General features: G+C 43.9%; 1 protein-coding gene across 1 annotated transcript in view; it reads left to right on the forward strand.

The window, feature by feature from the left end:
- LOC126160051 (chaoptin-like) overlaps window positions 1-12,902 on the forward strand; it is a 149,793-nt gene extending 136,891 nt beyond the window's left edge. The window contains exon 11 of the mRNA XM_049916861.1: window positions 12,574-12,902. Coding sequence (XP_049772818.1) covers window positions 12,574-12,902 — 329 coding nt within the window. The remainder of the gene's footprint in view (window positions 1-12,573) is intronic.
- The last annotated feature ends 10,967 nt before the right edge of the window (window positions 12,903-23,869 follow it).

The following is a 23,869-nucleotide window of genomic DNA, read 5'->3' on the forward strand; positions in this document are numbered from 1 at the left end:
TATGCAGAGAAATTGTGTGGTAGTGTAATCACATGTTAGGTGTAGTATAATATATTTGTCCAATGAATACCCGTTTATCATCTGCATTTCTTCTTGGTGTAGAAATTTTAATGGTCAGTAGTGTATAATGGGCTATTTGAGTTATAAATTAAATTTAAGGTGGAAGGGAGGGGAAGGAAAGGAAAGAGAAGGAGGTAATGGTATCAGTTGCATTGAGATTCTATAGGGAATCGTCGTCGATGAGTGAAAATGTTTCCCAGACCAGGAGTCCAACCCAGGATCCCCTTCTTACTAGGCAGTTGTATTAACCACTTCGTCACTCAGACACCAGTGCTTGTTTATCTCAAATGTGAGCTCACAAACCATCACTAAACACCACCTATTGCCGACTATTTTCAGTCCCAGACCATGTCCTCCATGTTAGCAAATTTCAGATTGCCGCTGGAGATCGAACGTAAATATAAATTTGCACTAAATGTTATGGATTATATGAAGAACAGGCTACACCCATTCATATAATCTTTGAGTAATGAGCCACCGCTGAATCAGAGACTAAGAAACAGATTATCGGGCAAAGTGGCGAAAAACTTTTGGTGTGTGTGCGTGTGTGTGTGTGTGTCTGCGTACTGTTTGAGACTATCTGGATATGCAGGATCAACGAGAAATCTATCGACAAACTTACGGAGATGGTAGTATGGAATGGTAATCGTGGGTTCCACAGCACAAACCTAAAACGCTACGAGCGCTTCTTCATCTTCGCAAGTGTGAAACACATATCCTTTACTGAACAAATGCTCATAGCTCTTAATGTATGTATTTTAGAGCTCATGATAACTAGGTACTCCTTTGTTGTTTTGCTCCCTACTACCAACCATGGAAGTTTGTCGGCGGAGTAACGGTTCACGTATTTCTTTTCTTTGAGTCATGTTTTCTGACTGGTTTTACGCGAACCGGCATAAATTCTTCTTCTGTGAAAACCTCTTCATACCAGAGTAGCACTAGCAACCTACGTTCTCAGGTATTTGGTGCATATATTCCGGTCGAAGGAGAAGGCTAATGACTTTTGAGTGATTTGTCTTCCGACTGGTCTGATGCTGCCCACCACGAATTCCCCTTTTGTGATAACCTCTTCATCTGAGAGTAGCACTTAAAAACTACGTCCTCAATTACTTGCTGGATGTATTCCAATCTCTGTTTTTGTCTACAGTTTTTATTCTTTACATTTTCCTCTAATAGCACGAAGGTTGGAAAGCACGCTACAAACAGCGTGCAGAGTGGCCTGTAGGTGGCAGCATAGTGCGGATGCACAACTATCGTCACAGTATTAGTATAAAGATGGCCGCCCCACTTGCGACTTGCACCAGGGAAGAACATCGTTCTGTTACTCGGTTTTTGCGTAGTGAAGGTGTTAAACCTATTGAAATTCATCGACGAATGAAGGTTCAGTACGGTGACGCATGTTTGTCACAGCAGCAAGTCTACGCATGGAGTAAGAGTTTCGCAAATGGTGTGACTACAGTGGAAGATAGTCCTCGTCCAGGTCAGGCACAACGAGTTGTGACTCCTCAGAACATTGCGGCAGTTGAAGCCATGGTGAAGGAAAACCGCCTAGTGACACCGAATGACAATGCAGCATGTTTACAGAGTAGTCATGGGTCAGCACACATTGTGCATCATGTGCTCCAGTTGCACAGAGCGTCTGCAAGGTGGATCTCACGGCAGCTGACTCCTGAAATGAGAGAACGACGTGTTGATGCTTGTGAAGAACTTCTTCGGCACATTGAAAGAGAAGGTGATTTCCTCCTTGCAAGAATCGTTACCGGAGACGAAACCTGGGTTTACTTCTACCAACCGGAAACGAAGAGAGCGAGCAAGGAATGGCGCCATTCCTCATCGCCAAAACCAAAGAAGTTTCGAGCAGACCCATCAGCAGGAATGGTTATGCTGACTCTCTTTTGGGGCGAGCAGATGTTCTTTTGCAACATGACAATGCAAGGCCTCACACTGCCCGTACGACAGTTGCAACAATCACAGACCTGCATTTTGAGTGTCTTCCTCATCCACCATACTCACCAGACCTTGCCCCAAGTGATTTCCGTATGTTTGAACCATTAAAGACGCAATGGGAGGAAAGGAGTTTCGTTCTGATGAAGAGGTACGCCACGCGGTGCATGAGTGGTGGCGTGGACTACTAAGAGAATTTTTTTCTAAAGGAATTTATGCACTCTTTAAGCGCTGGAGGACTTGCAGTGAGCGTAGGGGAGATTATGTTGAAAAGTGATACATCTTTTTACCACTCCTACAAAATAAATAATATTTAAAAAATATATTTAAGGTTTTCATTTGAATCACCCTCGTACAAAGGAAAAATAAAAATAACGAAAAAAATCACCTAATAGAGGCAAACAAAAGTTCACTTCTTATTTTCCACAAAGGCTCGTGGTAACACACTAGTAACAGTCCAATTTCGAGACGAAGACATAATTCTCGACGGTTGCAGTACACGAGGTCGGCATCCGGCGTGAACTGAAATTCGGGACTGGTTCTAGCCCCTAAATAACTGTTTCCAGCCAATCAGATTTCGGCTTAGTGGTACTTCCTGCAGGCCGTGGCTCGAGCTCCCCCTGCAGGAAGTAGTCCACGGAATGTCTGTTTCCATTATCTTGTGTGTAAATAGCCGGTGTTTACCATGGTGCTTTTGCGTATGCCTTTTGGCATAGACAACCTCGTCCTCTGTGATGTTATATGGGTTGCCGGCCCTCAGGGGCTACCTTGGCACCGGTATAACAGTACTCGTTTTTTGTTCACGTGCTTGTGCAAAGAAGTGAACTGTAAATGTGTATTTTACTGTGTAGACTAGTGGTTAGAAAATTAATCGTAGTTTTTGTTTTTGCATACGTCTTGTGAATATAATTGTGTAGGGCGGCTTCCTACTGTAAATTTTTCCGTCGCCATAAAGTCTGTCATGCCATTAAGTTTTAATTTTGTGCTAGTAGGCAGTTTGGAAAAGTGCATTCTAGATTGAATATTTACCTGGTGCAGTAACTTTTCGGCAAACGGGATTCCTAATAACAGGTGTCCTAAATACATCAACTTCAGTACAGAAATTTATATCTGTTTAATAGCTTGCGGTCTCAGAGTACAGTGAGAAATCTGCACACCAACTTTTAGTGTTACTTTAATCTCCTTTAGTATATTTTCACATCAGTAGCGCCATTTGAGACCTTATATCTATTATAAACACAGTATGATTTGACTAGGGACTCTGCTTATAGTGAGCGGACACAAGGAGAGTTGGATGCTGTCTGTAAACAGCTGGAAGCTGCATTGGCTACCGTCGTCCACCTTGTAGCTAATACTCGAAGTTGCGGTAACGTCGGGGAGCCAGTGACGAGACCTGTGACACCTTTGAAACCACTGGAATCCCCTTGTAACCCGGACGTCGCTGCGGCAACATCTGACCGGTCCGTCCTCGTTCCAGAGTGGGTGGCAGACAGTCGTGGGTTAGCGTGTCACTGGGCGGAAGGCGAAAGAAGGAGCAGGCCACACGGCTGGCTCCCTGCGTCTTAGCAACAGGTACGAGGTGCTTCCCAGTGCTGATGATAACTCCGAGCCAGCACGGGATGCCTCTCGTTTTGGGCTAGCGGTCGATGTTCCTGCCCACTCCAGACAACTACAGAGGATGGGTAGGCTAGTCACTGGGAGCTCCAATGATAGGCGGTTGATGGACCCCCAGGGAGGTAGCAGGCAACGCGGGAAAGACTTCCAGTGCGCATTCGGTATTTTGCCGAGAGGTCTCATCCGTGATGTGAAGAAGGCCCTCATGGCGGCTATCGAGCGCGCTGGGTGCAACCGGCTGCATCTAGTGGCACATGTCGGCACGAATGACGCCTGCCGCTTGGGTTCTGAGGCCATCCTCGGCTCCTTCTGGCGGCTAGCTAATTTGGTGAAGGCAACTAGCCAAGGCACACGGGGTGCAGGCTAAGCCTATTTGTAGTATTGTACCCAGGATTGATCGCGGTCCTCTGGTTTGGAGCAGAGTGAAAGGCCTAAACAAGAGGCTCAGACGGCTCTGGGACGGTATCGGATGCGAATTTCTCGACCTCCGCTATCGGTTGCAGATTTGTAGGGTTCCCCTTAATAGGTTAGGAGTGCACTAAACGCGGGAAGCGGCCACTACGGTAGCGGAGTACTTGTGGCGTGCACATCGTGTCTTTTTAGGTTAGAGAACCCCTCCCTTGGGAGCAAAGACGATTTGTCTGGTAAATCAGCCACAGCGACCTCAGAGAATATTGGTCCTCACAGATCAGAGATAGAAAAGGTTGATATGTTTTTAGTAAACTGCAGGAGATCTAAGGAAAGGTCCCAGATTTAGTATCGCTTATATCACTTACTGGAGGTTATAATGCACAGACAGTCCTGGGAACAGAAAGCTGGTTGAAACCAGACGTCAAAACTGGACGTCCTAACTGGAATGGTTACCGTGAGGAGAGGTTAGTCGCCAGTGGTGGCAGCGAGTTTATTGCAGTAAAATCTTCGATAAAAGCTAGCGAGTTTATCACGGATTCCGAATGTGAATTAATCTGGGTGAAACTGAGTATCAAGAAACGGTCAAAACTGGTGATCGGATGCTAATATAGACCACCTGGGTCAGGATCCGTACTTGTAGAGCGCTTCGGACAGAACTTGCAGAATAACATTAGTAATTTTCCTTATCATGCTGTTGTAATAGAGTGTGACTTCAACTTGCCAGGTATAGATTGGGAGTGTTATGTCATCAAAACTGGTGCCAGAGAGAGGGAATTGTGTGGCATTGTTCTGGGTGTCTTGTCAGAAAATTACGTTGAGCAGATAGTTAGAGAACCAACTCGTGAGGGTAACGTCTTAGACCTTCCGGCTACAAACAGACCTGAACATAACGAATCAGATAACGTAGAGGAAGGTATCATAAGGCTGTGACAGCATCTATGACGACGGGTCCTACAAGGAATGTGAAGAACGGTAGGAAGATATATTTGCTCAGCAAGGGTGACAAGATACAAATTTCAAAATATCTCAGCAATCAGCAACAAATATTCGGTGATGAGGACGGAGATGTGGAGAACAAATGGAAAAAATTCAAAGGCACTGTTCAAAATGCCCTAGACAGGTATGTTCTGAGTAAGGTTTTAAGGGATGGTTCAATAGCCGTGTTAGAAAAGCGCTACGTAAACAAAGAACATTTCATCTCAGATTCAAGAAAAGTAAAATCCTAGCTGACAAACAAAAACTGAACGAAGCGAAAATGAGCGTAGGAAGAGCAATGAGAGAAGCGTTCAATGATTTGGAAAGTAAGACGTTGTCAGTCGATCTGGGTAAAAACAGTAAGACATTTTGGTCGTATGTAAAATCAGTGAGTGAAAATCATCTATTCATGCTCTCAGCGACCACACCGGTACGGCAACGGATATCAGAGAGAAGGCCGAAATACTGAATTCGATCTTCCGAAGCTGTTTCACCGCGAAAGATAGTAACACTATCTCCCCTTTTAACCGTCGTACGAACATAGAAATGGCAGATATTGAGATAAGCGATGGCGGAATTGACACCTTAATTGTACTCTTTCCACCTATCCGCTTTCTCCTCTGCATTTAAGAATGCAATTCTCATTGCACTCTTAACGTTACCATCCTTGCTTTCAGTTTCACAGAAGGCTGTTTCTTCTTTTGTATATGCTGAGTCAGACTTTCCGACAATCATTTCTATTTCGATTTCTTCACATTTTTCATGCGGCGACTGGGCCCTAGCTTCCAAGCACTTGCTACTTATTTCATTCCTAAGAGAATTGTAAATATATATTCCTGAATATCACGCTATTGCAACTCAATATGTGATTTCCAATGCTCCAGAATATTCATGGGTTATGAGGCGAACTGACAACAAACAACAAGATGGCTGCCGTGCAGCGTTACACGATACTATGCATAATGACAAGGAGTGATCGGGTATATATCCAAATACCTCCAAAAAAAGTAAATTGATAAACAGTTATTTTGTTACTGAACATTGTCAAGTCAGTGATTTAAAAGCCCACAGTGTTATTGAAAGAAACAGGTAAAAGAGTCAAACTCACCACAAGCAGTCGGAATATTACGTTCCAAGTTCACGATTTTAAACAAAGAAAAGAGAATTGAGGAGATAATGAGAACTTTGAGTTCACAGCAGATCGAAGTGGAAAGGTGATATAATGCGTTGTAATCAGCTTCCATTCAAACAAGTATAAGCAACCTACGAGTTTCCATTTAACCACACGCAAGCACACTGCCCCATTCCTAATAGCGGAGTAGTCGTAACCAAATAATACCAATATAACTTAACCACTTTGACTAAGCTTCACCAAGATTAATTCATTGAAAAATTTACATATCGACGCAGATCACCACCAGACAATGACAGTCCGCTCTCTACCAGTTTCCATTTAACCACACGCAAGCACACTGCCCCATTCCTAATAGCGGAGTAGTCGTAACCAAATAATACCAATATAACTTAACCACTTTGACTAAGCTTCACCAAGATTAATTCATTGAAAAATTTACATATCGACGCAGATCACCACCAGACAATGACAGTCCGCTCTCCAACCGAACACATCTCCTCCACTCCTGAACACGGAAACGGAATTGTGTATACTCTTTGCAACAACACCAGTGACCAGCCTCGTGCGTTGCAACCAGTGGAAGCTCCCCAATGGTCGGAGGACAAATTGACTCTCAAAGGTACGAAATCACTACATCAAACGCGCGAAGAGATTTCTCACAGTGCTTATAACGATTAATAGACATTGATCGTAGAAGATAATCCCGAAGTATTGCAAGGATAAATTCGCGACACAGTAAAACCAAAACATATTGGTTGGAAATGAAAGTGCCGAATGGACAGCAAACTTTCCGAATGTTTGTATTTATAATAATTACGAACAGGAAATTGTACTGTTTTTGATTCAGAAAAAACGGGAAAACATCTACACTAGGGCCTATACTGGGCCCGGAACAGGAGATACGTGGCTCAGTTCGAACTGAGAGAGAGAAGAGGTCGACGTCAATAGACGCGACAAGTTTCACCACGCTGGACGTGTGTGAGCCGACAGACTGGCGCCGCGTGTCACAGCGGCGGCGCCCTCTCTGCCGTGATTAAGACTCACCTAGTGTCACACATAATTGTGGACGGACACTCTTACTGGCACTGAGCCAACAGAGAGCTGCATTTATGTTTTTGGTATCTCCACGTCGGGACGCAGTTTATTGGGCGAAGGGTTTCTTGCACACATTGGAAGCTAAATTACATTACTTACAGTCAACATACGTGAAACAGTGCCACTTCGGTACCAACAATAGCAATAGATGCCGTGTTTGGAGGACAGTACAATATAATTCTACAGCACAATATAATTCTACAGCTAAATTAAATTCAGTAAACCATCAAAAATTTCTACAGTAATTTACTGTAACTTCTAACAACCAGACCAGCCTCCATCTTTCCATCACACCGAATGATACAATAGAACCGCCCATATACTGTTAATAATCTCATTGAAACTACACTATATCATCAAAAGTATCCGGACATCCCCAAAAACATACGTTTTTCGTATTAGGATCATTGTGCTGCCACCTACTGCCGGGTACCCCATATCAGCGACCTCAGTAGTAATTCTACATCGTGAGAGAGCAGAATGGAGCGTTCCGCGGACCTCACGTACTTCGAACGTGTTCAGGTGATTGGGTGTCATTTGTGTCATACGTCGGTACGCGAGATTTCCACACTCCTAAACATCCCTATGTACACCGTTTCCGATGTGATAGTCAAGTGGAAAAGTGGAGGGACTCGTACAGTACAAAAGGGTACAGGCCGACCTCGTCTGTTGACAGAGACCGCCGGCAGTTGAAGAGGGTCGTAACGTGTAATAGGCAGACATCTATCCACACCATCACACCATCCAAACTGCATCAGGATTCGCTACAAGTACTATGAGAGTTAGGCGGGAGGTGAGAAAACTTGGATTTCATGGTTGAGCGGCTGCTCATAAGCCACACATGACGCCGGTAAATGACAAACGACGCCTCGCTTTGTGTAAGGAATGTAAACATTGGACGATCGAACACTGGAAAAACGTTGTGTGAAGTGACACAATGTGGCGGTCCGATGGCAGGGTGTGAGTATGGCGAATGCCCGGTGAACGTCATCTGCCATCGTGTGTAGTGCCAACACTAAAAGTCGGAGGCGGTGGTGTTATGGTGTGTTCGTGTTTTCATGGAGGGTCTTGCACCCCTTGTTGTTTTCCGTGGCACTATCACAGTACAGGCCTACATTGATGTTCCAAGCACCTTCTTGCTTCCCACTGTTGAAGAGCGAATCGGGGATGGTGACTGCATCTTTCAACACGATCAAGCACTTGTTCATAATGCACCACCTATGGTGGAGTGTTTATACGGCAATAGCATTCCTGTAATGGACGCCTGCACAGAATCCTGACCTGAATCCTATAGACGCCTTTGGGATGATATCGAACCACGACTTCGATCCAGGTTTCACCGACCGACGTCAGTACCTCTCCTCAATGCAGCACTCCGGGATGAATGGGCTGCCTTTCCCCAAGTAACCTTCCAGCACCTGATTGATCGTATGCCTGCGAGAGTGGAAGCTGTCATCAAGGCTAAGGGTGGGTCAACACCATATTGAGTTCCAGCATTACCGGTGGAGGGGGCCACGAACTTGTAAGTCACTTTCAGCGAGGTGCCCGGATACTTTTGATGACATAGTGTATCTTGAAGGCAAGTTAGTAGTTCCAGACAAATAGACCATAGCCTACGTAAGTACGTTACTTAATTTCACTGTTGGGTGATGCGTACTCGCTGTCTTAGCCTCCAGCAACTTATGGGTTTAATGTTCCTTTTATGTAACTGCGGGAAAGGGTTCTTATACGCGTGTCTATGGCCCAGCAAGACTGATCCTTCCATTCAGTAGCTCTAGATAATGGAGACAGTTTACACTCCTGACCAAAATGTTGAGCGACTTTCCAGAAAATGAGGCTTTCCTTCATATTTGCAGTGAAGTCCACCAGATGGGCTGTACCCCTCGGTCACTCTGTCATTTAGCAAAATTCTCAACTTGTATGTTCTTACATTTGATTGGCAGGTTTAAGTCTCTTTCCCTTCGAAAATACTCAGGGTGCTACCAACTTACATTGAGATTAAGTAACTGCCTTGTTTCATGCAAAGAAATGTTCCGTTTGAGAGCATTCCAGAGTAAAAGCGTTACCAATTCATGTATGTGCTAATCCAATGTTTATTAAAATTTCTATATACTGCTCCAGAGACTCGTTCCTAGTCCATTTTTGCTGACTTTGAACATCAAACAGGTGAAACTTGGCTTCTTCCGCTATAGTGACAGCTGGGGGAGCTTGTCTGGGGCATCATTGTCTGGAGAGATACGTAACTCCTGTCCTGACAAGTTGGGGTTGGGTTGTTTGGAGGAAGAGACCAAACAGCAAGGTCATCGGTCTCATCGGATTAGTGAAGGATGGGGAAGGACGTCGGCCGTGCCCTTTCAAAGAACCATCCCGGTATTTGCCTGGAGCGATTTAGGGAAATCACGGAAAACCGAAATCAGGATAGCCGGATGTGGGATTGAAACCGTCGTCCTCCCGAATGCGAGTCCAGTGTGCTACCCACAGCGCCACCTCGCTCGGGTCTGACAAGTACCCAGCCCAACTCTACATTACCATATGAAACTCCACAATATAAACTGTTCAAAATGCTTTCCGTTAGCCCTGACACATACATCAAAGCTCCGTCACCTGGTATCCCATTTGAGCGGATGTAACGCTTGAGCACTGGGTATGCTTTCACAACCTCCTGCAATACAGGCATGAAGACTCTCTGCTCCCCGTAGCGCAGCGACTTTAAAACGCTCCCATAAAGGAATGTTTAGCAAGTTTAGAACCGAATGCCAGGTATTTCTCCTAAGTCGTCCTATCCCTCTGTGGCTAAATCTGCTGTTTAAAAGCTGGCCGACTTGAAACGAGGAGAAGCTTAATGGTCCATAAAGTAAGTGTTTTGTCGTATTAATAAAAGCATATATCATGTAGCACATCAGGTCCAGAACTCTTAGAAAGCGTAGTAAACCCGTTCATTCAAGCTGCATAGTGAATCACATTACCTTACATTCACTTAAATTGTGTGCCCAAAAGTGGCATAAGACTGATGTTGGAGATGCGCTTCAGTACAGCATGACGATTACCATTCGGCCATATCTGCTGATTTGGAAAATTCACAAATTGCAATGACGCCTCATGCTAGAACAGCACATCTGCAATAAAATAAAGGTTCATTCGCTGATAATGCCTAAATATGCAGTAAATGTTCTTGATGCAATAGATTATCATGCGACATTCGTTAGATGATCAGGTAGCAATCATCAATTTTTTCTCTGTTACCTTTCTTACGCTGACACTGTGGACAACGCCAACTGCACCAAAAAATGCCTCATACAGTCTCATTTATTTCGTCTTTCCAGGTCTTCCCCAGTATAAATGAGATACTTAAACGTCGTATGTTCCTTAAACATAGAGAACAGTTGCTTCAAACTCCACGTATTGTGGCACATTCGTTCTGGGTATCCCTCCCAATAAAAATGTTTGGTGACACGGCTGAAACCATACGCTAAATCATACATCGAATGGGCACCTCCCAACTCCATATATGCACCGACATCCAAGTCAGTAATAAACTCTAGTAAACAGTTATGTGATCGCTGAGACCATAATTGTCACCCAAACTGTTAATACTTATAAGTAGGCCTGTGAAGTTAGCCACACATCATCATAAGCAATGACGTGGGTGGTTTGCCAATAACGCTATCCATGAAGTGGAACACAAAACTACCGCTGTCTTTTCCCATTGTGCACAGTCCGTAAAGAAATGGGTCAAGCTACAATGACGGAAAAAAGTAGCAGCGTCAAGAAGGAGCTGTGCGACATAAGCGAGAGTCGGTAGGGGTATCTCTATATCTGAAACATTATGTCTCTTCAGATTTGGCGCTAATAGAGCCTCTGTGAGGATGCAAATCACGTTTACTTTAAATGCACTTTGTAACTGTCGTGCGTGTTAGTTACGTTTGAGATGGGACATGGTGAGCTATTTTAGTAAAGAAAGGTGAAAAACATGCCATTATCAATACCTCACTAGGTTTGAATGTGGTCGAGTAATGGGGCTACGAGTAGCTAGATGTTCCTTATGTGATACTACAGAAAGAGTGTGCATAAATATAGCCACTGTACATAACTGATGGAAGCAGTGGTCACGAGAATGTTAGGTCATAAGGAGCCCGGGCTCCAGATGGCCATTTGGCATACCGAGATGGAAGACCATCATGCTCAACGTAGGGCTCTGGCGTGTCGTACTGCAACTGCAACAGCAATTTGAGCTCCAGTTGCCACTGACACCGATAGCGTACATTGCACTAACCCCAAACCAGTGGTGTCAAACGAGAGGTTACTGGAGGGCAGAGTGAAGGTCTGTTGTGTTTGCTAATGAAACCACGTTAAGCCTTAGTGCCAGTGATGGTTGTGTGTTGGTTAGGAGGAGGCCAATCGAGATCCTGCAAAAAACCAGTCTGCATGCTAGACACACTGGACCTACACCTGGGACCATGGTATGTGGGTGCAAGTCGATTGACTGCAGGAGTATCCGTGGTTATCTCACAAAACCTGACTGTAAATTTACACATGTATTTGGTAATTCGAGCAGCTATGCTGCTATTGCTGAACAGCATTCCATGTAGTGTTTCCCAACAGAATAACGCTCACCAACATACCACAGTTGTAGCCCAACATGCTCCGCAGAGTGTCAACATGTAACCTTGGCCTGCTCGATCACCAGATCTGTCTCCAGTCGAGTGCATATTGCTTGTCGTTGGACGACTGCACCAGCGTCATTCACGAACAGCATTAACTGTTCCTGTACTGACCAGCCATTTGCAAAAGGCAGGATACTCCACCCCACAAAAATATGGAAATTTGTGGCAAGTTCCTATGGGACCAAACTACTGAGGTCATCGGTTACACACTACTTAATCTAACTGAAACTAACTTATGCTAAGGAAAACAGACACACCCATGCCTGAGGGAGGACTCAAATCTCCAATGGGGACAGTCACACGAACCGTGGCAAAGCACCTCAGACTAAGAGGCTACACCACATGGCCTCCACCCCACAAACTGACATCTGGCACCTGTACAACACAATGCATACACGTTTAAAGTTATTACTGTACTAACGTTTGCAGTTATTACTGTACTAGTGTAGCATTTTTGCATTGGCTTACCTTGCCATTAGGTCAACCTAAGGTCTAGCGATCTTAAGCAGTTGAATAGGCTACCTAGACAAAAGTATTCCCGAAATTAATTATTTTTTGGTGTTGAGATTTTTTTCCCGTCGGTATACTCCATGGCTACTGTAGATCTTCTTGCTATGAGCAGCGTATGGTGCCTCTTCGCTAATCTTTGAAAAATATAAACCCCTTCTGTTGCAGGTGGCCTGTTGCTGTCAGGGAACCCGTGGACGTGCGACTGCGGCCTGGTGTGGCTGGGCCACTGGCTGCGGCGGTGGCTGCGCGAGACGCTGCAGATCCACACGGTGGTGGTGGAGGGCGCGCAGCAGCTGAGCGCGGCGGCGCGCGAGGCCACCTGCTGGGACGCGGCGGCCAGCCGGCAGGTGGCGCTGCTGCAGCTGCGCGCGCCCGACCTGGCGTGCCACCCCAGCGCGCTCAGCCACGGCGGCGCCGCGCCCCGCGCGCGGGCCTCGCTGCTGCTAGCCCTAGCGCCACTCGTCCTCACCGCCAGGAGCGCTCTGGCGGCGTAGTCTGCGTCCGCAGCGCCCCGCGCAGGCGGGTGCGCAGCCACTCTGCAGATACCGCGGCGGACGCGTTAACGTACCGGCTGCGAATCTCCAAGCTTACCAGTTATACAACTCAGTGACATCCGTCGGTAGCTCTATTTTGCAATCAAAGTGTGACTGAAGAGTGTTAAACGGCTATAACCTCTCATTCGAAACTTATGAATACTAATTGTGTCAGTGAGTGCTCGAACTACTTAATGACATACTTGTTCTCTTCGATTTGGTTTCGTTGCTCGATTTCTGTTTCCAGGACATGAAACCGCTTCAGCCTGCTATGGTTGATGCTTAAAAGACCCGTGATACAAATACTGAATTCTGTTTGTAATATATCGAGACCAATGTATAGTTATCAACTGTCTGTAAGGCTGGCAGATTAAGAGTTGTTCTGTTCTGTCAACTGACATGTGTGACACACACTGTGATTGCGGGTTGTGAACTATGAAAGAAGGAAAACCGAAAACTGAGGAAAATAGTGAGTACTGCATTTTCTCTGTTGGAATCCTACTAGAGCTTCAATGGACTTGAAATAACAGCCAATCAGTAGCAAAGTAGAGGTTTATTATACCTTGACCATGGTTTCGACAGTTTTAAAAGTCTTCTTCAGAAGGTATCGTACACAGAATCATATATTATCTATATCGAATATGGGAGTCGTTGAGTCTGTCTTATACATGTGCGTGTCATCCACTTGATCTCTACTGTAGATACATCCAATTATAATTCCTGTACAACACACATCAAAGACTCCGACGTGGGATATAGACAACATGTGATTCTACGTACAATACCTCATGAAGAAGACAGATTTCAAACTGTTGAAACCGAGGGCAAGTTTTAATAAATCTGAATTTTGCAACTGGTTGGCTGTTACTTCCATTGCGTTGAAGCTCTTGCATTTACAGTTACCGAAGCGCAGCCACCTTCAAAATCTTAGGATTCTAGCACTTTAATCCAGCTCATGACGGGTATTCTACCGTACACTTCCTACTATTAATTGTTTTACCTGCTGGGAAACTGTCTCAGATGTAGAAAGGAATAACGATTAAGGCCTTAGACGCGGAACAAAAATTTTACTTGGACAGTAATTTGGTAGGAAATCGGGAGGGGCCATTTCGAAGGCAGCACACTACCATTCGCCTTAACTGATTTGATAAAATCACTGGAAGTCTACATATCGATCGACGGATGCGTGTGCCAACCTCGACGCTTTCCTTTTCTGAACTCCTTGTCTCCCACCATTAGTCCTCAGTCAATACACAACTGTAGTTGTCCCTGCAGTACTACTATGTATATATTAAACAGCATTCGAGAACTGCAAAAAATAAATAAATAAATTAATTAATTAAATTAAATAAAAAGAGCAGTCCCTTGAAATGAAAGGGTAGGACTAGGCTAAAGTACGAAGACGAAGTATGCAGTTCAAGTTCCGACCGATTTCCTAATCTTTACCTGTTAAGGGGCGGGCTCTGCTACGCGTCAGCTGTCCTTGCCGGCCTCAATATTTTACACGTTACGCACTTCCCGTTGCGAAAGATTTCAGATCGATAGTTTAATACCGTCACTTTAGTAAGCTGTTTTATTTAATTGACTGGTGTTATGAAAGTGTACTCTCCCCGTGAAAAATTATTGTTGCTTCAATAATTCGGCAGATTAAGCAGTTATAAAGATGTCTCACAATCATTGAAAAGTCCCTGACTACTCTGTAACTTGATTATTCTGATACGAGGATAGTAATGAAACTAGTGGAAAATTTTTTGGACAAAAAATGTTCAAATGTGTGTGAAATCTTATGGGACTTAACTGCTAAGGTCATGAGTCCTTAAGCTTACACATTACTTAACCTAAATTATCCTAAGGACAAACGCACACACACACACACACACACACACACACACACACACACACACACCCATGCCCGAGGGAGGACTCGAGCCTCCGCCGGGACCAGCCGCCCAGTCCATGACTGCAGCGCCTTGGACCGCTCGGCTAATCCCACGAGGCATTTTGGGACATGTTAAGTCTCTTGCACAGAGTGACTTGCTGATAAATATATTAGAAGCTCTGCCCATACAATAAATTACTAATCCCTTTACCTGATGGTAGCTGTTGCAAACCTTGTTCGATGTGTATGAGGGCTTATAAGCATTAGAGATATACACGTTACGCGGGACTTCCTACACAAACACTACAAAACCTGATACCTACTTACATACTTTACAGTCACAGAAACGAACATTTCTTTCACTTTCGTCGTAGTATTAAATTCCCAAGTTTTTGGTGAACATATAATAGCACACGAAAAACGAGATGATCCAGAGTGATCGAGACTTATCTTGCAATTAAAAATGTGCGACTGCGAATGAACAACAAATAAGAATTGTTTTCAATATCAGTACAGTTACAGGGAGGAACTTGTCTGCCAAATTATTATTATGTTTTTCTATTCAATATTTATCAATGCATTCGTTTTTTGATTTTATTGTGCACTCTTTCTTGGTGTAAAGACCATATGGCTGTTAAGTAACGGTTAGGGGACGCACATACATCTGACATATCATTAAAATTAGATGTCTTCTTAAGGACTTCCAAACACGGGACATATCTGCGATTTTTATCTAACATAGCTATAAGAAATAGTATATTTGAACGCAATGTGTTGTTGTGAATACAAGATTCAGAGCGCTGTCATTGTTGGATCAGATTTTCGATCTACCATTCCTTTTAGGGTCACTGTTCATTGTAACAGTATTTCCGTTACAGTAGTCAGGTCAACAAAATATGTTGTTGTGTGTGTTGATCTCACATTGGAGCACACCATTTTTTAATGCAAATTATGTTAGGAGGTAGAAACTGGTGCTACAAATGTTTATTTTTAGATCTCTAATCACTGCGTTTTACGACTACTGGTGTTTGAGTGGGATCTTTTAACAGGTTATTGGGTCCAGTCCATGTATTGCTACCTGTGCGAAACATCCAGTAACAAAACTTAACTGTGACCGATAGTGTGTGTGTTATTTGGTACATCAAATCATCGTATTGGAATATTTAGTTATAGTAGTTGCACTTTGCAGTTCGGAACAGTAAAACTAGATTGAAGATGTTAATAGCAATCTTTGCGAAACTGTGGATTTGGAGAGTATTGACGCCAATGGCTGAGTGCCATTTTTCCCTCATGCGTCAGGAGACCAGATTCGTACGTTCATTAATTTTCCATTAGTTTGTTCCTGTGACTGGGTGTATTTGGAGAGCCACGAAAAACCTAATTCAGGATGATCGGACGTTGGATTTCAACACCGCTTGTCAAGAACACAAAATTAAAGGAAGTGAGTTTCGGCCAGTGACTTACCCATAGCAGCACGTATGTCGAGAAACCTGTAGCAGATTACACCATTTTCTGTGATGCACGTAAAAATCCTGGAAGTGTTAAGTAAGAATTAGAGGACCTTCGACATCATCCACAGTTATTAGCGTGGAGGATGTTATTCCGATGTCGAATGGTAGCAAAAGGTTATGATCTAATTCCTAATGCCATTATTTTACATGTATGTAACTTCATCCAAAATTATCATTAACATCTACGTAACAGCTGGCTGTGCAACCAAGCACTGGAAATGGTGTGCATTCGATTTATATAGTGAATCATTGGGATTAATGTAAAGGCTAGGTGTTACATGTTGTACCGTTTGAGGATCTGTGTAAACTGTGCATTCAACTCAGAAAACAAGCTATAAAATTTCTTCGGAACCAATACTGCGGCCACTGCACATTCTCGGTGAAGTTCATATTTATCTCTGAAGTCAGACTATGGTTAGTGGAAATAAAACAGATTGTTACTCAGCTGTGTACAGCATAGTGTACAAAACTGCCTTCGCCTTTACTAACGCTGCTTAATAGTTTGTAACTCATTTTTCTTTATTTAAAATCAGCCTGTATAACCCTTCCATTACATAATCCGAAACGGCATACCCCCTTCATACTACATGTACTTAGTGTTGTGTAACGTACTAGAATACTATAGAGTGCACACCTGTGAAATTAAAGACGTGGACGGTTACCAGAAGGATTGCTACCTTTGAAGTCAACAGTGAATGTGAATCCAAGCTTCGAAGTATATTCTGCCTAATCTGCAGGCGACGCAGTGATAATCCAATGAATCAGGGTCAACTCGAAATGAACTCAATTGAAAACAATTAGAATTTGAACTTATTGCGTATTGCGTGTTTTCAACTTGAAATTATCCGTCATACTCGTCAATGTGAGCCGTTCACCTACGACACAGCACTGGGCACTGTTACAGCAGTTCCTATGTACAGATCAATAGAGAGACGAGTCTCCCAGCGACATTTAGTATGTGGCTGAACGCCACTGATGTTAAAACTGGAAAACGTGCTCAAATGTATCACAATGTGCCAATGAGAGGTATGTTTTCTCTTTCGCAGAGAGCCAAACTTGAATATTTTTTATATTTTTTCAGTACCTTTGTTTAGTGGGACCGATTTCACTTTCAATATCTAACGGTCGTGTTGGTTAATTTGAGAATAAGCTTACAGAGATGTTGTAGTGTGAGTGTGCTATAATTTCTGTCGTTGCACTATGTGTTTACTTCTACTGCATTTTCATCTCTCTTGTACTTACAACTGTAATATAAAGATCGCAATTTTAAGAATTTGTTACGTATATGAAAGAAGGATGCTGCTATACACGATTTTCAACCGTGGATACGAACATGTTAGTTTCCGTCCTCACCACTGTCGAGAGATCTCACATTTTATGCAAACGAATATAGTTGATTATGAACTTAACGATCCATTTCCCGCAGTCAGAGCCGAGAGTGAAATATCAGTTGCGATCTTTACCAAAGTGCCTTATGTATCACTTCAGATGTATATTGCATTGTTATTCTCTATCTTTGTATATTTAATATACATGTAAAGCTCACTTCTGAAGACTTCGTACCGCACTAAATGTAAAAATTGAGACACGTAGTCTTCAGTATTCAAATAAAGAGTCGAAAGCACGGAGATATAATATATAAGTTTTTCATCCTTCCTTTTGTTTCCTTCGTTTACTATCGGTATTGCTGCCTGTGTTCCATTCGTAACAACATTTTTCTTATTATGTACGTTTTGGAAATTCTTTATGATGACTATCAGTACTTGTGTATCTATTTCAGCTACTTCCAGGACATAAAACTGATGGAAGTGAGCTTCACCCTATGAGTAGGGTGATTGTGTTGTGTACGAATTCCAGCTACTCTGAATCCTCATACGCAGTAGTTTCATATTGATATACGAGACATATATATTACATCGCATGTAATCTGGTGGGAAGTCAAATTAATCATCTAATAACCTCCTTCTTCAAGTGATGTATTTCGAAAATATTCAAAAGATATAACAAAACTACACTACTGGCCATTACAATCGCTACACCATGACGATGACGTGCTACAGACGCGAAATTTAACCGATAGGAAGACGATGCTTTGATATGGAAATCATTAGCTTCTCAGAGCATTCACACAAGGTTGGCGCCGCTGGCGACACCTACAACACCTACACCTACAACAAGCTATAAGTTTCCAACCGATTTCTCATACACAAACAGCAGTTGACCGGCGTTGCCTGTCGAAATGTTGTTCAAATGGTTCAAATGGCTCTGAGCACTATGGGACTTAACTTCTAAGGTCCTCAGTCCCCTAGAACTTAGAACTACTTAAACCTAACTAAGCTAAGGACATCACACACATCCATGCCCGAGGTAGGATTCGAACCTGCACCCGTAGCGGTCGCGCGGTTCCAGACTGTAGCGCCTAGAACCGCTTGGCCACATCGGCCGGCGAAATGTTGTTGTGATGCCTCGTGTAAGGAGGGGAAATGCGTACCATCACGTTTCCGACTTTGATAAAGGTCGGATTGTAGCCTATCTCGATTGCGGTTTATCGTATCGCTACATTGCTGCTCGCGTTGGTCGAGATCCAGTGACTGTTAGCAGAATATGGAGGTGGGTTCAGGAGGGTAATATGGAACGCCGTGCTGGATCCCAATGGCCTCGTATTACTAGCAGTTCGAGATGAAAGGCATCTTATCCGCATGGACTATAAGCTCGGAGACCATGGCTGCGGTTACCCTTGACGCTGCATCACAGACAAGAGCGCCTGCGATGGTGTACTCAACGACGAACCTGGGTGCACGAATGGCCAAACGTAAATTTTTCTTGGTGTAGCAATTTTAATGGCCAGTAGTGTATATCTTCTACATGCCAGAAAGTTTGGATATATTTTAGGAGCATAGACAAAACGTAAGAGCGAAAGTAACTTCAACATGTTGTGTCGCTGCCAAATAACCCAGCACGAGGGAGACTAGGACCATACAGAGAGACAACCTCTATGGTATTGTACAGAAGATAACTGATAGAAATTCTCAATCAGGCGAACAGAAATGGCATGACAGACGTAGAGGGGACAGGGTAATGATGTGACTGGTGCACGATACGGAGGTCCTCCATGCTGGTGGTCAGACATGGTTGGCCCAAACGTGACAAGTATATATGCCATCACGTTCCCATGTAACCAAATATCGTGTCACTGTCACATCCAAATGAACCACAAATTTTGGTATTGCGCGATTCGACCAGCTAGCCAAATGGAGACCCACAATGGGGCACCTTTCAGACTCTGTTAGGTGCTGATAACGGTCGTTCAGACTATAAAACTAATCAGGTCTCTTTATAGCAACAGTACTTGCATAAATTCAGTTAATGTTACCCCGTATTCAGGAGTTAAGCTGAGCGTGAACTTTGAACGCGCAACCAATGGACTGAGCAATCGGACCATAGATTTCTATTTCTAACGTAGCCTGTTATTTTATGCACACATTACTGATACGGCGGCTGTGCAAGCAGCAGTATGCGGCAGTTTGCTGATGATGCTGTGGTGCACAGGAAGGTGCTGTAGTTGAGTTGACTGTTGCAGATACAAAGTGACTTAGGCAAAGTCTTTAGTAGGTTTCTGAATGGCAGCTAGCTCTAAATGTAGAGTAATGCAAATTAACGCGTATGAATAGAAAAAACGACCCGTAATGTTGGAGTACAGCATTAGTAACGTGCTGCTTGACACAGTCGTGTCGATAAAATTTTTAGGTTTAATGCTGCAAAGCAATATGAAATGGAATCCGCCTGTAAGAATTGTATTAGGGAAGGGAAATGGTCAACTTAAGTTTGCGTGTTTCATCTGTGAGGGGAATCGCATATGGGACACGAGTGTGACCCATCGTTGAATACTGATTCAATGTTTGGAATCCGCATCAGGTCGGATTAAAGGGAGACATTGAAGCAATTCAGAGACAGTCTGCTATATTTGTTAACGGTAGGTTCGAACAAGAGGCAAGTATTACGGTGACTCTTCGGGAACTAAAATGAGAACCACTAAGGGAAAGGTAAAGTCCTTTTCGAGGAGCACTGTTGACAAAATTTTTAGAAGCGGCATTTCAGGCTCACTGCAGAACAGCTCTACAACCCCCAACATACATTTCGCATAAAGACCATAAAGATAAGATTAGAGAGATTATTACTCCTACGAAGGCATAGAGACAGCCTTTTTTCCGTCGCTCTGTTTGCGAGACGAACAAGGAAGCAAATTACTAGTAGTGGTGCAAGGTAAGCCCCACCACGCGCCATACTGTGCATTGCGGAGATGAGTGTGCAATGAGTGTACAAAAAAACTGAGGAGATATAAATGCAAAAGGTGGCAGCTCAAACAAAGATATAATTTCAGAGTAATAGTTAATGATTTCCAATTGACAGTATGAAAACAAACCTTTTAAATCTTTTTACTTTCAGAATACCAAACAAAACTGGAAGCACACGAGAATACAGTAAGAGCTTCAATCATTTACTACCACCTTTCATTTTTCTGTTGACAAGCATGAATAAATCATCAACTGTGTCACATTAACATGTCCTATCTGACAAATTAGATAACCTTTACGGTCTTTAAGGAGCACCCTTGACTAATGACCAACACATTTCTTAGCATACAGTGACCCAGAATCTATAATGATATGTCACTGCAATTTTGATCTATTTTTTCTTGTATACAAACACAGAGAGTTAAGCTAAATTATTATTGTATGGAAGTAAACGGATTATTGATCCAAACAGTAATTGACACATGGGTTCCCTAAATATGTTATAATACTCAACTGCACTTCTGATCAATCCGTCACTATGTACAAACGCTTACGTCTTAATGAAGATATTCTTTCATACAATTCGACTGGCTACTAATGTACACACTGTCTAAACTCTAAAGCACGAGGACTTTAAAAATGTCACACTCTGCTACACACTCTCCAAGAGACACTTTTACTATGAATCAACTTGTAAAATAAGTATACACACCAGTCTCTAACTTAAGTTTATTGACTACAATCCTAAATAGTACCTCGAATATGAGGGAGGCCGCTAAGTCGATGTGGCAGCAACTCCGTTCGCAAAACACTTTTCGGGCCCAGATATGCATGGCAAACAAAATACACTCAGTAATACTTTTTAAACAGAGGTAAGTAAATATAAGTTGGTACTGAATAAAGTTATTTACGTTAATAAACACGTGATGCGCATGAAAATAGTATTATCATTTAGATTAAAAACTAGTTACAGTTCACATCTGGCTCACATTATCATAACAACTTTCATTTTTATGATTAGGAATAGGATGCTAACATAGGTGAGGTGATGCCAATCAAAGATATCTAACTTAGACACATAATTTAAATAAACACTTGCCTTGGTTGAACGCCACGAGATTCTGGCTTAGGAGAAATGCTACAGACCTATTTCATTACTTTTCCTGGAGGTACTCGAGACGGCATGGCCACAAATAATGGAACGCTGATGCTTCATAGATATTACAAATGGGCTCTCTGAAACCTCTTCTTGGTGACGGACTTATAAATCAGAGTACACCAATACACGCCACGTGGTCACGAACAGATGCAGGTTTCATCGGAGGCTCATTTAATATACTTTGGTTACAATGTCGCTTGTTCTTCCTTCCACTTAGGTTGACGCTAACCTCGGCACTGCCACTTTTCCAGGTGACTCCTTCACATCCCAAGCTTTGATAGGTCATCGTCCACCATTTCCTATGACTTATAATTCTGATTCTCTAAGCATGAAAATAAAATTTTATCCATTTTACACACAGAAGAAAATAGAATTCATATCAATCCTTAAGAATATTCTCTAAGACAAAGAAAAAGACACACTAAGACGGAATTAACCGAAAGGAACGGACGTCGGCAGATGTAATGTAAATGTACAGATAAATAAATGATTATACACTCCTGGAAATGGAAAAAAGAACACATTGACACCGGTGTGTCAGACCCACCATACTTGCTCCGGACACTGCGAGAGGGCTGTACAAGCAATGATCACACGCACGGCACAGCGGACACACCAGGAACCGCGGTGTTGGCCGTCGAATGGCGCTAGCTACGCAGCATTTGTGCACCGCCGCCGTCAGTGTCAGCCAGTTTGCCGTGGCATACGGAGCTCCATCGCAGTCTTTAACACTGGTAGCATGCCGCGACAGCGTGGACGTGAACCGTATGTGCAGTTGACGGACTTTGAGCGAGGGCGTATAGTGGGCATGCGGGAGGCCGGGTGGACGTACCGCCGAATTGCTCAACACGTGGGGCGTGAGGCCTCCACAGTACATCGATGTAGTCGCCAGTGGTCGGCGGAAGGTGCACGTGCCCGTCGACCTGGGACCGGACCGCAGCGACGCACGGATGCACGCCAAGACCGTAGGATCCTACGCAGTGCCGTAGGGGACCTCACCGCCACTTCCCAGCAAATTAGGGACACTGTTGCTCCTGGGGTATCGGCGAGGACCATTCGCAACCGTCTCCATGAAGCTGGGCTACGGTCCCGCACACCGTTAGGCCGTCTTCCGCTCACGCCCCAACATCGTGCAGCCCGCCTCCAGTGGTGTCGCGACAGGCGTGAATGGAGGGACGAATGGAGACGTGTCGTCTTCAGCGATGAGAGTCGCTTCTGCCTTGGTGCCAGTGATGGTCGTATGCGTGTTTGGCGCCGTGCAGGTGAGCGCCACAATCAGGACTGCATACGACCGAGGCACACAGGGCCAACACCCGGCATCATGGTGTGGGGAGCGATCTCCTACACTGGCCGTACACCACTGGTGATCGTCGAGGGGACACTGAATATTGCACGGTACATCCAAACCGTCATCGAACCCATCGTTCTACCATTCCTAGACCGGCAAGGGAACTTGCTGTTCCAACAGGACAATGCACGTCCGCATGTGTCCCGTGCCACCCAACGTGCCCTAGAAGGTGTAAGTCAACTACCCTGGCCAGCAAGATCTCCGGATCTGTCCCCCATTGAGCATGTTTCCCCTTCCTGGGACAATGAATTCACGGTGTTCTTATTTCAATTTCCCGGAGTGTAGATTCAGAAAAAATGGATGATTTATTCAAGACAAAGAGTTTCACAAATTGAGCAAGTCAGTAACGCATTGATCCATTTCTAGCCATTAAGCAAGAATTGACTGGTAGAGCTGATGGATGCCTTCCTGACGGATATAGTGCTCATTTCTAAGCAGGACACTCTGAAGGCAATTCTACTCCAGGCAACGAGATTCCAGGCACGAACGACCAGCGAAGAAGTGTCTGGAGACGCTACAGACGGCCCTGGGGTACCAGCCAGACTGTCGCCCTCCATACGGCCCAACAACCACGAGTGATGGTCTGGGTCACCATTCCACTTCATAGTCGGGACTTCTGTGGTCGTCAGCCGCGACACGCCTACAACACAGCGGTACGACGACGATATTCTACACACCGTTTTGTTACTCTTCATGTCCGGCAATCCTGTGCTTACATATCATCGTGGTAATACCC

The sequence above is a fragment of the Schistocerca cancellata genome, chromosome 2, assembly GCF_023864275.1.
Source record: "Schistocerca cancellata isolate TAMUIC-IGC-003103 chromosome 2, iqSchCanc2.1, whole genome shotgun sequence".
Classification (NCBI taxonomy): domain Eukaryota; kingdom Metazoa; phylum Arthropoda; class Insecta; order Orthoptera; family Acrididae; genus Schistocerca; species Schistocerca cancellata.